A 17,497-nucleotide genomic window follows, 5' to 3' on the forward strand; every position below is an offset into this window, starting at 1 on the left:
CATCAAAAAACTACTAGATTTTCGGCAATGTAGCAGGATACAAAATTAACATCCAGAAATCTATGGCTTTCTTATACACCAACTAGAGGTCCAGTGCATGAAATTTGTGTAGTTGGAGGGGGGGTCCTTCAGTCTGGCCTGCACACTCTCGCAGTCTGGGAGCTCTTGGGGGAAGTCCAACTGCTGGCTTAGGCCCGCTCCCCAAGGCAGTCAGACATCCTTAGCACTGCCACGGAGGCAGGAGAGGCTCCTGTCACTGCCACTGTGCTCACCAGCCGTGAGCCTGGCTTCTAGCTGAGTGGCGCTCCCCCTGTGGGAGTGCACTGACCACCAGGGGGCAGCTCCTGCATCGAGCGTCTGCCCCCTGGTGGTCAGTGCGTGTCATAATGACTAGTCATTCTGCCGTTTGGTCGATTTGCATATTAACCTTTTAATATATAGTATGCTCATAGTCACTAATCATCCAAGAGATGCAAATCAAAACGACAATGAGGTACCATCTCACACCTGTCAGAATGGCTATCATCAACAAATCAACAAAAGACAAGTGCTGGCAAGGATGTGGAGAAAAAGGAACCCTTGTGCACTGCTGGTGGGAATGCAGACCGGTGCAGCCATTATTGAAAACAGTATGGCATTTCCTCAAAAAATTAAAAATGGAATTCCCATTTGACCCAGTAATCCCACTTCTAGGAATATATCCCAAGAAATCAGAAACTCCAATCAGAAAGGATTTAAGTACCCCTATGTTCTTAGCAGCAAAACTGTTTCTAAGATTTAGAAACAACCTAAGTGCCCATCAGCAGATGAGTGGATTAAAAAACAGTGGTACATGTACACAATAGAATACTATGCTGCTGTGAAAAAGAAGGAACTCTTACTATTTACAACAGAATGGATGAACCTGAAGAGCTTTATGCTAAGTGAAATTAGCCAGAGAAAGATAAATATCACATAATCTCACTCATTTGTGGAATATAATGAACAACATAAATTGATGAACAAAAATAGATCCAGAAGCATTGAACAAACCATTCGGTCCTAAATCTTTGAGGCAAGACCTACCAACACTTTTGTACTTCCTTGATTTGTAACATAACTTTATTTTTGTGCTTTACTGTTCTTTGTATAGATGTTTAGTTTTATGGGTTGTACATTACCGATCCCAGGAACAGATACAGTATGTGCTTAAAACTATGTATTGTTTCATTCACATACAGGCACTTAAATACTATCTATCAATTATTATTCTAGCTGGAAAACTTGGTATTTTTGCAAAAATAATACAGTTTGCACTGGCATATCTGGACAAATTTCTAGATATGATCGTTTTACTACCTGTATCTAATTGTTTTAATGCCAATTTTCCTGAGGACTGAGGCTGAAATCTTTTCATGTTTATTGACCATTTGGCTATCCTCTTTTATGAAAGGTTTATTCAAATATTTTCGTTTTAAAAATAAATTGGCATTAAAAATAAATAAAAAGAAATTGATGTGATAGTTTTTTTAAGTGTCACCTAATCTAGAGTCCCCAGTTATTTAATCAAGCACTAATATGGGTGTTGCTGCGAAGGTATTTTGTAGATGCTATTAAAACCCATAATCAGTTTGTTTCAAGTAAGGGCGATTACTGTAGATAATTTGTGTACCTACTTCAGTCAGGTCAAAGGCCTTAAAAGCTGGACTGAGGCTTCCTTGAGAGAATAAAAAATTCTGCCTGTGGATAGCAATTTTAGTTCACCCCCGTGAGATCTGGCCTGTCCTTTCCCACATGGCCTGCTCTAAAAATTTCAGACTTGCCTAGACAGCCCTCATTTTCACATAAACTAATCCCTTGCAATGAACCTTAATATATCTTATTGGTTCTGCTTCTCTAGTTAAACCCCGACTGACATAACTGGGAAAGATAAATATCACATAATCTTTATATATTTGGGATATGAGCTCTTTGTTAGTATTATACATCGTAAATATCTTCTGTCACTCTGTGGTTTGCCTTTTCAATACCTCAGGGGCATTTTTGGATGAAAAAGTTTCTAATTTTAATGTACAATTTATCAATCTTCTCTTTAATAGTTGTATGTCTGGGTAAGAAATCTCTGTACATTCTAAAGTCTACATTATCTTATAGAAACATTCCTTTTTCTTTTCCATATTTATATCTCCAGTTTACCTGGAATTGATTTTTACATATGGTGTGAATTAAGGGTTATTTTACTAATGCCAGATGATCACTGAAATGATTCAGCACTATTTAATGAAAAGACAAGTCTTTTCTCCCTGCTATGCAGTACCACTTTTGCCAAAAATTAAACATGTGGATCTCAAATATGTGGGTCTGTTTCTAGACTGTATTCTATTCCATTGGTCTAACTATCCTTGTGCAGATATCATACTGTCGTCTGAGAGGAGGATGTAAATTGAATTACTGATTTAATTAATTAATTAAATATATATATTTTTATTGATTTCAGAGAGTAAGATAGAGGGAGAGAGAGATAGAAACATCCATGAAGAGAGAGAATCATTGGTTGGCTGCCTCTGCACACTCCACACTGGGGATTGAGCTTAAACCCGGGAATATGCCCTGACTGGGAATTGAACCATGACCTTCTGGCTCATAGGTCATTGCTCAACCACTGAGTCATGCCGGCTGGGCTGAACTACTGATTTTAGATGCAGAGGAGTTATGGGTATTGACAAGGTGCACGGTATGACAAAGGGAATGGGTACGTGAAGCAGAATGGCACAGAAAGTCATTAGAGATGAGAAATAATTGAGAGAGATTAGGGTGTTGGATTGTTCATCCACATGAGTGCTGAATCAGAATGCATAGAAAGGAAGACTGTGAACCAGATGCCGAAGTCATCTTTAAGGGAAGAAATGACTTGAGAAGTCAGGAGGTAGGATACTTGAATGGCTTAGGCCTCAAGGGAATAGAGTTTTTACTGGAGAGTTTTGCTGGAGAGTTCTGGAAATGCAATGAAGAGGAAGATGCCATCCATATTTTCAACCCTGGGTACATTTAGTCTGAGAATAAAAATGATCTGGTAAATAGCAAAGTAGGAAAACAATGAATAGATGCTCATTGAACTATAATTCACTATTAGCAAAGGGTTCATTTATAATGTTTAATATTTAAATAGTTTTGAAAATAAATTTGAGTGACTAAATATACAAAATATTTAGTATTGTTAGTATTAGATTTTCTAAGTATAATCACTGTATTAAGAAGTATAGACATAAAGAACAGTTTGACTACTTCTCTTTCAATGAAGTGTTTTGAATGAAGTGTTAAAATTCATTACATTTTCTAGTGTCCTTATATAAATATCCATAAGAAATACCCCATTTGATTAAATATTGGAATGAATACATATATTCTTTCACCAGAGAATGAGAACATAATTTTAATATGCTATCCTTTTATGCTTAAGCTACTGGGAAACTATGTTTCTTAATATTTTTTCCTGATCAGCTTAGACTCTGATAAATGATATTTGCTTAATAACTATATATATATAATTTTAGTAGAAAAAGCACGGAACTTGGAGTCATAGATATTCAATTTAAAATACCAATTTTGCTATTTACTAGCTCTTAACCTTGGGCAATTCTATTTCTTTCTTTGCAAATGGTGTTATAAAAAATACTTATTTCTCAGGATTGTTGTGAGGTTTAAATGAGACAATAACTATAAAGCACCTGGCACTGTAAGTGGCACAGAGTAGGAACTCATAATTTATTTATCATTATTACTTTAGAGTGTCAAATCTGTATGATGCTTTCATCTTTTGGAAGCAGTGTGAAAACTAAAGTTACATTGTAAAATGGCTGAATAAAAAAAGATGGCATCATAGAGAGCAAGTCAGAAAAAACATGTGAGAGTAGAGGACTATTTTTTTTTATTCCACTCTAGTGAGAGATATAATTTTTTTAAAATCTAAATTTTGTAGATATATACTGAAGATTTTTAGATTATAGTCTTTGCATTTAGCTTTCCATCTGCCAATATGGCTTGTGTCTGTTCAATTCAAGAAAGTCTGGGTGTCTAAATTAAGTACCAGGCACAGTTAGGACCTGATAAATTACAAAAAAGTTCCTTGTTCTTAAAATCTCATGGTCTAACTGAAGAAAGCTTTAAATAGTCAATTTTAAAGTAACTCCCTTCTTTATATCTTCTTAATATTTATTCATACCTTTTGGGGAAAAAAAGCATTGCTTTTCTGTCTCCCCCCACCTCACACTCCCTCCTCCCCCGCCACCCCAGCTCCAAGTCCTAGCTATTTCTCAATGGGGAACTGATTCCCAGTGGTATGAAAATTTATGGTCACCTAGTCCATTCTTCAGAGGAAAGTAGCTTCATGAAGCAGCAAGCAGCTACAAAGGGCAATGACATTTTGTAGAGAAATACTTTTCAAAAATGTTTAAAGCAACGCTATTATTTTTTCTCTTCATATGAAAACCAACATATATAGCAGATAACAGTAGAGCTGCCACTCTTTTGGAAAGGGGATGGAAGAGTTTGGCACATCTATCATTAGTTTATAATAATTCAATTTCACAAATATTTAAAACAAAAAAGGAAAGTATTATAACATCATTTATTTACCTATCTGGAACAATTTAAACAATATTTTTATTGAGATTATTTTACAGACATTTTGACTATAATATTGGCATAATGACAGAATGAAATGGTATAACAATTAGACCCTATTCTCTGTCCTCCCTCTTTTAAATTAACAAAAGTAATGGAAAAAATAGAGGCTAGCAAAAGTTTCTAATTTTAGCTGAGCAATGGTTGGGTAAATTCTCTTAACTTCAGCTATTAGATAGCTAAGGGTGCAATACTAAAGAAGATAAGTTGTTTCTATAAGATTATTATTTAACATTAATATATATATAGTCTACATTACTGTACAATAAGAAAAATTTCACATGCATTTAAATAAGTTATTATATATTTTGTCTATAAAAATATATAAATTTATTCTTACCAGCAGCCTTTTCATTTTGACCCAGACTATTATGCTGTCTTTTCCACGAGGGAACAGATTCTTCTTTAGTAGGTCTGAAAGCCACCGAGTGATGACTTTCTTCATAAACAGGACATCTTTGTGCACAATATAATGTCTCATCCTGCTGGGCAATGATTTGAGTGCCATTTGAATGATTTGTTTTTTTTGCTAAAGTTTGGCACTCAGAACAACAATATGGTAGAGATGGCATCACAGGGATCGAGTCAGAGCAAACATGTGAGAGTGGAAGACTACATACTTTATTCCACTGATTCACCTTGTGTTCTGCTGGAAGCACATGTTTCGAATTAAAATAGTTCTTTGTAATAATGTTTTGAGAATTTTCAGGCATTTCTGATTGACACTGAAACACTTGTATATTTTTATCACTCCTAATATTTGGTGGAGTTTTAGGAGGATGAGGTACAACTAATTTACCCTGAGCTTGTAAAAACGTGTTGGCTTTGCTTTCAGACTGTGCTTGAATAACAGTGCCTTTTCTGTTTGTATATAGAAATCCTGATTGGACTTTAGCAGATTTTGTTCGAATTACCTTTTCTCTACCTCTTTGTATATTAGCTTTCTGAGTTTTAGAAACACTGTTATGTGTGGGAGAGTTACTTTCCTCTTTTTCTGAGGCTGGCCAGGCTTGTTTAGCAATATTAAAAGCTGAAGGTATAAAGCAGTTCGGAGACACATGGTTTGTTCTAGACCCTCCTGAAGCAGCAAGATTTTGAGAGATAGAATCATCCTTGGGCTTTTTTCTATTAGCAGAATTTACAGCGCAAGCAGGAACACTCATTATGTTGCTGGAAACACCACTCCTAGTTTGAGTGTGGAATGACTGAGGCCACTGTTGAGATGTTTCTATTCCATTCTTCAGTGAATGATTATATTCAGTTTCATCAACCCATCTCAGTTTTTTAATAGTCTTTGGAATTTCTGCCACTTCCCCTTTTTCTTTTGTTAATTCAATACTATCTCTGATAGCTTCTGTTTTTTTATTTCTTAACTTAAAGCCTTGATTTAGAACTAGTGCCTTAAAAGAATCATGTTCGAATTTTGATTCTTTCTTTAAAATACTTTTAAGAAACCTCACACTGCTTCTTTCAGCAATATTGTATTTCATTTTCTTTTGCTGACCAACTAAGTCATTATTAGAAGTTACTTTAGACAATAATGTTGATGTTTCAGTTATTTTCTGTTTTTTGTCTTTTGAATCAGACTTGTGAGGTATGTAGGCAGCTGGAAAATTGTCTGAAAATAAAGGCAACTCTTCCTTATTAGAATGAAAATATTTTATCTTTTTATCATCTTTCAATTCTCCTAACTTATCAGAACACTGCACTGGGTCAATTTCATTATTATGGATAATCTTCTTTGGTAAAGGTTCAGTTGATTGTGTATTAGATGGCAAAATTAAAGATGTTGCCACAGATACAAATGAAGTAGGAATTGAAGTAGTTCTATTTTCTTGAGTTAATTCAGAATATTTCACTTGGTCTGAAATTGTAGCCATTTCTTGAGTTAGAGAATCTGGTGTGTCCCAGGCTTTGCTGCATTTAAATGTTGGGCTCTCAGTAACTGATGGTCTCTCTCTTTTGAATGCCCCAGAACAGGAGTCAGCTGTGCTCGCAGTGCTGGTTTCAGAGGTCTTTTTGTTTTTTTTATTGGGTGTAAATACGGACGGATTACATACAAAATCTACTAAATTATTATTCGTATTTGTGGTTCCTTCCACAGTTCTACATAGAGCAGATGGATTTTGTTCTTTACTATTAAAATATTCACCTGAAGGTAGAACATTAGGTTCACTTAAAATATCTGAGAAAGGTATGTCAATTTGAGTATTTGGATCATCTAAGTTTTTAAGCCAATTATTTATATGTTGAGTTTTAGAGAATGTCAGTTTATCTTTATCAAAGCAGCCTAGATTAGCTGACTGCAGATTTGCTGATTTGAGGAAAACAGAATTCTGCTGAACTGACGTGGGAGGCTCCTTATTAACAAGTGATAAGTAGATTTGTTCACGTTCTCCAGCCTCAAGACTATCTATACTTGAGAGGGTTTCAGAATTTGTTATCTGATTAACTTCATCACAAAATTTCTGAAAGAAAAAAGAACAAAGTTTTATAGCTTAGAAATTTTGTAATGCCAACATTTATGATTCAATACATCATTATTACTGAGCCCAATTCTCCTTGGCATATAAAATACAGCAAAATAATCATAAACAGTGTAGGCATAACCATAATCTATATGTCTGGAGCAGTCCTCAGAATGAAAAAAAAGGGAACCAAAGAAGACTTTGATAATAGAGTTGTAGCCTTAATTTCTCTTCCTAAAGTAACTACCCAATTCTAGGCACAGTTGTAGCTTGGAAAATAATTTTGCTATTGCTATTCCACTTAGAATATGAAGTTTCTTGAAGGTTTCATAACAGCACGTGAAAAAGTTATTTACAAATGGCATTTTTTCCTAAAACATTCACTAGACTTGAATGAAGCTCCTAAAAGCTCTATGACTCTAATATGAATTTCCTGTTGGAAGGGCTATATCCTCCTATATAATAAAAGCCTAAAATGCAACTGTCCCCTCGGGCAGTCGTTCGACTGGGAGTTTGACCACTCACTATGATGTGTGCTGACCACCAGCAGGCCAGGCCGAGAGACCCCACTGGTGCATGATCAGGGCCAGGGAGATACACAGGAGTTTAGCCAGCTGGGGAGGGGCTGCGGGAAGGCTCCAGGGCATGTCTGGTTCGTCATGCTCAGTCCTGACTGGCTGGACCCCAGCAGCAAACTAACCTACTGGTCGGAGCGTATGCCCCCTGGTGGTCTGTGCACATCATAGCGACTGGTTGACTGGTCTACTGTCTGCCCCTGGTGGTCAGTGTATGTCATAGCAAGTGGTTGAGTAGCCTTAGCATATTATTAGCATATTACACTTTGATTGGTTGAATGGCTGACCGGACGACCGGACACTTAACATATAAGGCTTTTATTATCCTAATATATATTAGGTTTTTATTACCATAAAAACCCAGGGTCTGTAACATCCAAAATGACCAAAGGCTCAACCAATTGGAAGTCAGTCTTGCAGTCAGTGCTGCGTTGCCATGGCGACCCAGCACTGATTGCCGCTGCTGCAGGCCTGGCGACCCAGTACTGTCTGCTGAGGGGGCTGCAACCTGGGCATGTGCTCTGACCGGGAATCAAACCATGACCTCCTGGTTCATAGGTTGACACTCAACCACTGAGCCACACTGGCTGGATATCCTTCATGGAGTTTGTTGAGCTTTTTGGATCTGTGGACTTATAGTTTGATCAAATTTGAAACGTTTTAGTCATTGTTTCTTTAAATATTCCCTCCCTTCTTTTTGGGATTTTAATTAACTGTATGCTTGATATTGTCTCACAGGTCAGTAATGTTCTTTTCATTTATTTCTAGTCTTTTTCTCCCAGTGATTCAATTGAATAATTTTTATTGCTATGTCTTCAAGTCCATTAATCTTTTTGCCTACCCAGTAAAATTTTCATTTCAAATATGCTTCTCAGATCTAGGTTTATTTAGTTCCTTTAAAATATCCTTTTTCATTATGTTCATTTTTACTGTAATTCCTTGAAAATATTTATAAAAATGGTTTTAATTCCTGCGTGTCGATTCCATCATTTCTGTCATTTTTGCATCTGATTATATTGACTAAGTTTTTCCTAGTTATTTGTTATATTTTCTTGCTTCTTCACATGTCTAGTAAGTTGTGGTTAAATGTTGGACACTGTGAGCATTATGCTGTGTATCAAGATTTCAGTCTTCTTTAAGAGAGTGTTAAGGTTTTTTTGACAGGCAATTGAGTAACTTGTGGATTTTTTTGAGGCTTATCCAGAGTGTATATCTAGGTAAAAAGTCTACGTAATCATAGGACTTACCCCATTTGTTTCCTTTTTTTTTCAAGATTATATCCTGTACTGCCTAATGTGTAATGTGTGAAAACAGTTGTTTCATATATTTTATTCATAATTATAGTAGTTTATAGCAGGAAGATACTTCATCATAGTCAGAAGTCTCCTGCTTTGCTTTTTTAACCTTGCCACTATTGCTTAGTTATTGAATTAATCAGGCCAAGTTTATGAATTTCATCTTGGTATCAGCCTACTAAGGACTGAAAAATAAAGCACATGAATATTTCAGGAAAATCAGCTGAAATCCCACTCACTGGTGGGAAAATAACAAAGTAAGTGCCCTAAAAGATAGAATATAAGCACCATTTTTGCTAATTGCACCCTATTTTCATTAAGAACCTACTGTCCACATGCAGTATAATTTTCAGGTTGCATTTTATAATCCAGTCTCTAATCGTAACACATATTACATTCTACTTTCAAATAGCTTTCTTGTTAGTCAGTAAATATCATTCATATAGCATATTTTTCTAAATATAAGATGGAAAAACAAGAATAGAGGAAACAGAGGGGAAAATGAATAAAATGTAAGGAAAAAACCAAGAAATTATTTTTCTAGTATCTGTGATGAATTTGTGTTAATTCATCCACATTCTTTTTCATGGCCTATCACTGGCAAATGGCATACATTTCTTTAATGGAGAAAACTGCAATGAACATAGAATTGTTACTAGATCATAAAATATTAATACCATATCTATAGTTTCATACTTGCAAACTCCTTAGATGTTGACCTTCTAGGAGTTTCTGAGTTTCCATTAGTTTAAGCTGGAATTCATCTTTGTCAGTAGCCAAGTGTGTCCTGCTGTTTTCCTTCATTTCTTTATCACAATTGATTTTGGATAAGAGATATTTCTGGTCATTTTTTGATAGTGATGAAGGCAAGGCATTACCTATAGCTCTGTGAACCATACATAAAAATGCTTAGTACATTTAAATAAGTTAACTTCTTTTTACATACATATAAATGACACATTCATGTAATGTGTGTATATGTGTATGTGTGTCCAGATAATGACATATAAGGATATTGGAGAAATATATATATTAGCATGAGAATTTAAGGCAGTCAACAATAGCATAAAAATGGTTGTAGCATTATAGTTCTAATAAAGCTCTCCACCTTCATGTAGGAATGTCCAATTATTTATGGCTTTGATTATTAAATCATATTCCTCTATTGTTTAGGACAGATACAGAAGGAATTTCTTCAGATGTGTAGAGTCAGTCCTCAGTTCTTTAAGAGCATTCCTATCTGGATAATAATTTGCATTACATTAGTTCTAAGTTGGTGTCATGGCTAGTAGATAGTCATATAACTCTAAGAGAGTTGGTTGAAGATTCAGGTAGGTAAACAATTGCTTGTCAGAGCAGGCAGGAATTTCCATTCTAACTTACTAGGCTTGGGTGCTTGCATCTTATTCCATGGAGAAGTATGAACACACTTGTTTCCAGTTGAATCACATATATAAGCATGGTTTTATTGTCACAGAAAGGTATCTTTAATGTAGACTCTACTTTTAGTGTGCCAAAATGCCACCCCAAATCATCAGGGGATGACATCATCTTCTACTAGAATTTTGCATCTTCTAGAAACTTACAGCATGCTACAGTTTAGCGTAAGTACAAAGTGCAAAACAAAGAACAAAGGAAGATTTTGGGTGGAGGTGGGATCAGGATGAGGTATATAAAAAAAGCTGACTGCAGCTGCACTAGAGCCATTAGTGTGAATCCCAAGGGCATTTACTCCTAATTCATTTGAATTCAATTATTCAAGTCAATGAAGATAAAAATGTTTTAGAAGGTGAGGTATGTATATACCTATCTCCAGTACCCATATACATTTTTATTTGGACAAACTGACACAGTCTGGCTCAATGAGTACTAGATTCCTGACTATCTTTTTGTGACCACAGGGAAATCAGGGAGAGCAAGGAGTTATTTAACACAAATTTCTGAACATTGAAAGTATGTTTCTCTCTCTTCCTTTTAGGCCTTTCTCCTCTAACATATTCCTTCCCCTTCAATCACCCTTCCCAAACAAAATATTGCTAAATCTACAAAGTATCCAATAAACTCAATTTATTTACCTTTAAGTTGTCGTCTCTCAACTCTTTCTTCTCTATTTTCTTCTCTACTCCACTTGCTTTTCTTCTCTTCTCTACATTCTTCCCCCAGTGAGGAGGATTGAAGGGATGGATAGGAATAAAAGGAGATGGGGAGGTAGAAAGAGAGGGAGAGTCAAGCATGGGGGGAAAGGAAGAAGAAATCATAAAGGAAGAAGAAACAGGAGGAATTGGAGAGGGAAAATCTAAATAAGTTGGAAGCAAACATGGAGAAGGAGTTAAATGCAAAGATGAGGAAGAAAGAGGAATAGGTGAGGGAGGGGAGGATGGAGAGATAGAAGAGGAAGGTAAAGGAGGAGCAAGAAAGGATGAAGAGGAAGAAAACTGTACAGAGGGTGAAGAAGATGTGGAATTAGAAGGAGATGAAGACAAAGAAGAGGATGGAGAGTGATAGGGAGGTGGGTGGGAGAGAAGAGAGGCAGGTGGATGGTCTGCAATGGCCTGGGGCAGATTTGACAATGCGGTTTGTGGAACAGATTGCTGGACTGACTGAAAAGAATCTAAGCTAGCAGGATGTTCTGGCAATGGAGCAACATAAGAAAGGGTGGGGACAAATTGATGAGGGGGACGACTGGATAAACCGGAAGGCTTCAAAGCTGGGAGAGCTTCCGAAGGGATTGGGGAAACAACCAGTTGAGCTGGAAGGGAACGGCGAACAAGGGCAGGCATTAGAGTGGCTGGGGTACAATGTTGTGCTGGGAGGAAATGTTTACGCCTGAAAGTTTTGTAAAATAACTTGCTCTGTGAGTCAGAATCAGGAATGGTTGGAGAACTTCGGGGTGGCTGCGGTAAATGGTCAGGTGGGCCACAAGGAATTGGGGCTGGTAGAAAAGGGAAACTGCTAGAAAAGCTGGGAGTTACTGGGGCTGGAGGGCGAGGAAGATATTTAGTTGGGTAGGACAATAATGGGCCTGGTAAAAAGGTCTTCGGAAGAGTAGAGGGAACAGATGGACGAATAGGCAGGGTATAGGGCTGGCGAGTGGGAGAGACAGTAGGATAGCTTGGAAGAATTTGGGAATGGTGGGATAGCACTGGGGCCCGTGAAGGAGACAGCTGATCAGGTAAGTAGGGATCAGATGTGGAGACAGCTGGACAAGCAGGAATGGATCTGTACAGGTGGGAAAGCATTTGGACAGGCAGGTAGAGAGACAGCCTTATTAAATGGTTTTTTAGTTTAGTTTTAGTTTTAGTTTATGGGTTGCCTACAGGCTTTTGATTAATAATATTTTTTTTTGTCCTTAGGATCCATGTATAATCTTCTTTGTTTAATTATGTGCTCTCACATGGGCTGAGAAATGTACATAGCTTATTCAGATTCCCTTTTTCTCATTCCTTGCTCTTAGAATATTTTTGCCTCTCAGAAGTCTGATAGTCATATGGATAATGAATATAGGCTAGATGATCTGGTTTAAAGCATTAGTACAAAGGGCAAATAGAGGTCAAATAGACCGCTGCTCAGTTCTGGCTAGATTTCTCAGGATAGCATGTGGTTTAGAATTTATGGTCTAACCACAAATACATGGATATTGGAGATAGGTATCTAACAACATCTTTTAAAGTATAAAAATTCAATGTGAGAGTAAAATAGAGCTTCTTTTACTGCACTTCTACCAGAGAGTCAAGTATATTATCTTTGTGATAAGGATTTCGAATGTGCTGGAAGGTTGATTACTTATATGTTAAATGTTAGTCCCACATTAACATTTTTGTCTCATTATTTCCTGAGGCAGCTTCAATTGTCATATGAACACATTCTCTTTTTCTTGAGGCTTAAGCTTTGAATATCTTTCATTTTTTCATATAAAAATTTTCTCCTTTAGAAGACCACATTACCAACATCTTAAATTTTTTAAAAATCGATTATTAATATTTTCCATATTAGAACAATTGTTTATGGGTACTGATATATCTCTCTTTCTTTGGAAACTCCCTATTTCTTGGCATTACAGTGATTTGCTGCATAATGACATTCTGATCAATGACAGACAATATATATGACTTTAGTCCTGTAAGATTATTAGGGAAATAAAAAATTTCTAATGTCTAGTGATGTCGTAGCCATCATATCATCTTAGCCCAACACATTCCTTATATGTTTCTGGTGATGGTGGTATAAACAAACCTACAGCCCCAAAAATTATGTACAGTGCATCATCCTTGATAATGATAATAAGCAACTATGTTACTTATGTATTTACTATACTGTACTTTCTATTGTTATTTTAGAATGTACTCTATTTGTTTATAAAAACCGTTTGCTGTAAAACAGTGTGCTGTGTTACACTGGCAGCAGGCTCATACATCTCGCATTCACTGTCTCTTGATTGCATAATTTTCTCTTGTGTTTCATTTAATCTGCTGTTGTTTTGTATAGTAACATGCTTCACAGCCTATATGTGTAGTAGGCTATACCATCTATGTTTGTGTATGGATACTCTATGATTTTGTACAATGACAAAATTGTTTAATTACACATTTCTCAGAATGTATCCCGGTCATTAACTGGTGTATGACTGTGCTTTATTCATTAACGCATTTTAGATTTATATTCCACAAAAAGCCTTTTTAATGTAATAATAACTCTTCGTTATTTGCAACTTACTTATATTTGTGATGAATAGTACATATAAATATTTCTATTAACCTTACATCTGGTCATTAATATTTCAATATCTTATATTTTATAGCGTTTTATAGTTTACAAAGCATTTTCACAAACATTATTTAATATTGTTAGTTATCTGTGAAGAAAAGGTCAACTTTTTAATAAGTAAACCAGTGTTCTCTCTACAAATTTTGTACATCTGTTGTTTTACAAAAACATAACATTTATATGTGTGTATGTGTATATATAGATATAGATATCATAAAGTCATAGTCATACAGTATATTTCAATATAGTGAGCCTGGCTTCTGGCTGAGTGGCACTCCCCCTGTAGGAGCGCACTGACCACCAGGGGACAGCTCCTGCATATGAGCACATCATAGCAACTGGTCATTCTGGTTGTTCCATCATAAGCGTTGCTTAGGCTTTTATTATATAGACTAGAGGCCTGATGCACAAAATTTGTGCACATTAAAAGGGAATTAATTGCCCTAACCAGTTTGGCCTAGTGGATAGAGCATCGGCCTGTGGACTCAAGGATCCCAGGTTCGATTCCGGTCAAGGGCATGTACCTTGGTTGCGGGCACATCCCCAGTGGGGAGTGTGTAGGAGGCAGCTGATCGATGTTTCTCTCTCATCGATGTTTCTAACTCTCTATCCTTCTCCCTTCATCTCTGTAAAAAATCAATAAGGTATATTTTTTTTAAAAAAGGGAATTAGCGGAGATATTTTAATATTGCTATTTGCCCTTTCTCTATAATAGAAGTGTGAGAGATGAAAGGAAATTAGTAAAATGTATATGAAAATAATATATAAATTTATTAATAAATAAACAGTAACAAAAGGAAATAACAACAGAGGCATGATATAAAAACGACAAAAACATGATATGAAAACAACAAAAACATGATATGAAAACAACAAAAACATGATATAAAAACAACAGTGATGCAAACAATGACTGATAAAGTGATTAAACTTATTCTAATATCTCCCTGTACACCACATTAAGAGTGAAGACACTTTCAGAGTGCTTGACTAATTTCACTTGTGATGAAGTACTTAGAACTTTAACTGTAACATTACATGCTCTTCAAACTCGAGAGAAAGCAACATATAACTGACCATGTGCGAAAATGGGTTCAGGTAGGAATATGCCTACTTTGTCTAGAGTTTGTTCTTGTGACTTATCAATAGTCATCACAAATGCTGGCATCATGGGAAACTGTTGTCAAATCAATTTAAATGGGAGGCCAGTGTCAGATGGGGACAAATTAATTCTTGGAATCAGAACAGCCTCTCCCCTCTGCAGATCCTGTTAACACTTCAGCTTCGATAATGTTAGGTTGTAATCTTTTGATAATAAATCTGGTACCATTACAAAGACCCCATTTACTATTGAGGTTTCTCAGTAGCATGTGATTGCACCCACTTTTAATTTTTTTTTAAAATATATTTTATTGATTTTTTACAGAGAGAAAGGGAGAGAGATAGAGAGTTAGAAACATCGATGAGAGAGAAACATCGATCAGCTGCCTCCTGCACATCTCCTACTGGGGATGTGCCCGCAACCAAGGCACATGCCCTTGACCGGAATCGAACCTGGGACCTTTCAGTCCCCAGGCCGATGCTCTATCCACTGAGCCAAACCGGTTTCGGCCCCACTTTTAATTTGAATTTATGACACAGCATTCCCGAAGGAGTAATACTATTAAGAAATTCGATGGGAAAATTTTCCTTTTCAGCATCATCTGTGGAATCAATGGAATCATCACTCAAATATGTGTGAAAATCTCCATTGAGTATATCCAAATTTTCTTCATTTAATTTTTTGAACATGCTCATTTTTTGGACAAAGAATTGCACGTTTAGATATATGTTTAATATTATCTATAGCAGTGGTTCTCAACCTTCGCTGCACATTAGAATCACCTGGGAATCTTTTTAAAATCCTGATTCCTGGGCCTCATCCTCCGGAAATTGTTTCTTTGTTATGGGTTGGGACCACAACATTAGTAACAAAGAAACAGAATTAAAACTTTATTGTGGGGGCCACTATAGTGTTTTGGACAGGTTCAAGCCTTGAACTGATGAGAGGGCACAGTCCTCTCATTGCCACATGCAAGTCCCAGCTTGGAGGGCAGGGTCCTCCCAGCACAATTATAGCCAACAGCTGTAGTTGTAAGCTTGAACCTATGTTCCAAACACGTGGCCACATGTGCCTGAGTGATGTAGGCTTGATAGAGTTCAGGTGCATGTAGTTGAGTAGGATTGAAACCCAGGAGAATGTTGTAAACATCTTGGTCACGCCCTTACTTTGCCTCATAGCATCTGCTATAAACTGAAGGCATGGCTGTGGGCATGGTCGCTGTCTCTCAGAGAAGCAGCGTCTCACCGAGACCTGGCTTTCATTCTCTTGTCTGTATTTTCTAAGCTTTCAGCCGCCCCCACTCAGGTTCACCCTTGGCCGTGCTGGCATGGCACACTTTATAAAGATATGCCTCCACGCTCCCAGGGCAGTTCCTGCCTCAAACCTCGCCCTTACAGGAAACAGTTTGGGGGCGGGTGCAGCCATTGCCAAGACAGCCCCTGCAGGACTGATTTCCTTCTGCTTGGTCACGGTTCTGGTCATGATGAACACGACCCAGGGTTTTTATATAAGTAGACTAGAGGCACGATGCACAAAATTCATGCAAGGGGCTTGGTCCTCGCAGCTGCAGCTGCCTTGGGCCCTCGCAGCCCTGGCTTCGTCCATAAGGTTGTCTGGATGATCCTTTTGCTGTTTGGTCTAATTAGCATATTAGCTCTTTATTATACAGGATTACAAGAATAATATGAAAATTATGTATTCTAATTTAGAATGAAGAACAATTTCTCATAAAACAATGATGTTATTCAATAGTCCTAGCAAAGATTTAGTGTATTGATAACTATGCTTGTTTGTTACAGGGAGATCAAAGTTGTTCTGATATTTTACCTCTTCGAAGACTTTAAGAAACTATACACTGTTAAACAAATAATTCTATCCTTTCATTCATAGTACAAAGAGCTTTTTTACTAAAAATATCCGATATCACAAGGGATAACAATTGGATACATAGAAAAAGAAACCCCAGAGTAAAAAACTGTACAAAATTGCTCATTACTTCTACACTAAATAGTTTGGAAATATTTATCACTTTAAATTCCCTCTGGATCCTAAACCCCCCTCTAATTGTCTGTCATCTTCCCTTTTCACACAAGCTTTTCCATAGTACCCTACAAGCATTGTCTTCACTGCTTCAACTTTTATTTTTTCCTTAACATACTGCTTGCTATCTAGCTTCTACCTCCACCACTTCAACATATTGATTTTGCTAATAGTTAACTGATCTAATAATTGCAAAAACAGACACTTGACTGCTATCTTCCCTGACTTTAATTCCTTTGGTTTCCATATTTCATGCTTTTCTGATTATTTCCAACTTCTCTGGTTGTTTTTTCTCAGGGTCTTTCTTGACTACTCTTTTTTTTTGTCTTTTACATGCTAGAATTTTTGAAAGATATGTGACCCTCTTCTTTGCTTACCTATTCATATATATTCTCTGTGTAATCTTTTTTATACTGCCTGTGTTATCTTATCTATATCTGCATGTGAGTGAAGAGTGAACACAATCTGTTCTTCTCTATGGACCAATGTGACTTGGTGTTAACTTTCTAAATCTGTCCCCCTGGATAATTAGTAGGATTTGAGCTGTATTACAAGGCACATAGATTATGTTAAAAATGACCCTTCATTGGT

General features: G+C 36.6%; 1 protein-coding gene across 8 annotated transcripts in view; it reads right to left on the reverse strand.

Moving 5' to 3' along the window:
- The window catches only part of CEP126 (centrosomal protein 126), an 83,154-nt gene that overhangs the window by 35,767 nt on the left and 29,890 nt on the right, over positions 1 to 17,497 (reverse strand). For 7 of the 8 annotated variants that reach the window (XM_070425911.1, XM_070425906.1, XM_070425909.1 and 4 more), the window contains exons 5-6: positions 9,697 to 9,886; positions 5,003 to 7,130 (exon numbers count right to left, since the gene is read on the reverse strand). In XM_070425911.1, coding sequence (XP_070282012.1) covers positions 5,003 to 7,130; positions 9,697 to 9,886 — 2,318 coding nt within the window. Of the gene's footprint in view, positions 1 to 5,002; positions 7,131 to 9,677; positions 9,887 to 17,497 lie in introns of those variants that run through there. The other variant, XM_070425913.1, reaches the window with a different exon arrangement.

Source organism: Myotis yumanensis, unplaced genomic scaffold (genome assembly GCF_028538775.1).
Source record: "Myotis yumanensis isolate MYYU_CA2020_CCGP unplaced genomic scaffold, mMyoYum1.0.hap1 SCAF_10, whole genome shotgun sequence".
NCBI classification, from domain to species: domain Eukaryota; kingdom Metazoa; phylum Chordata; class Mammalia; order Chiroptera; family Vespertilionidae; genus Myotis; species Myotis yumanensis.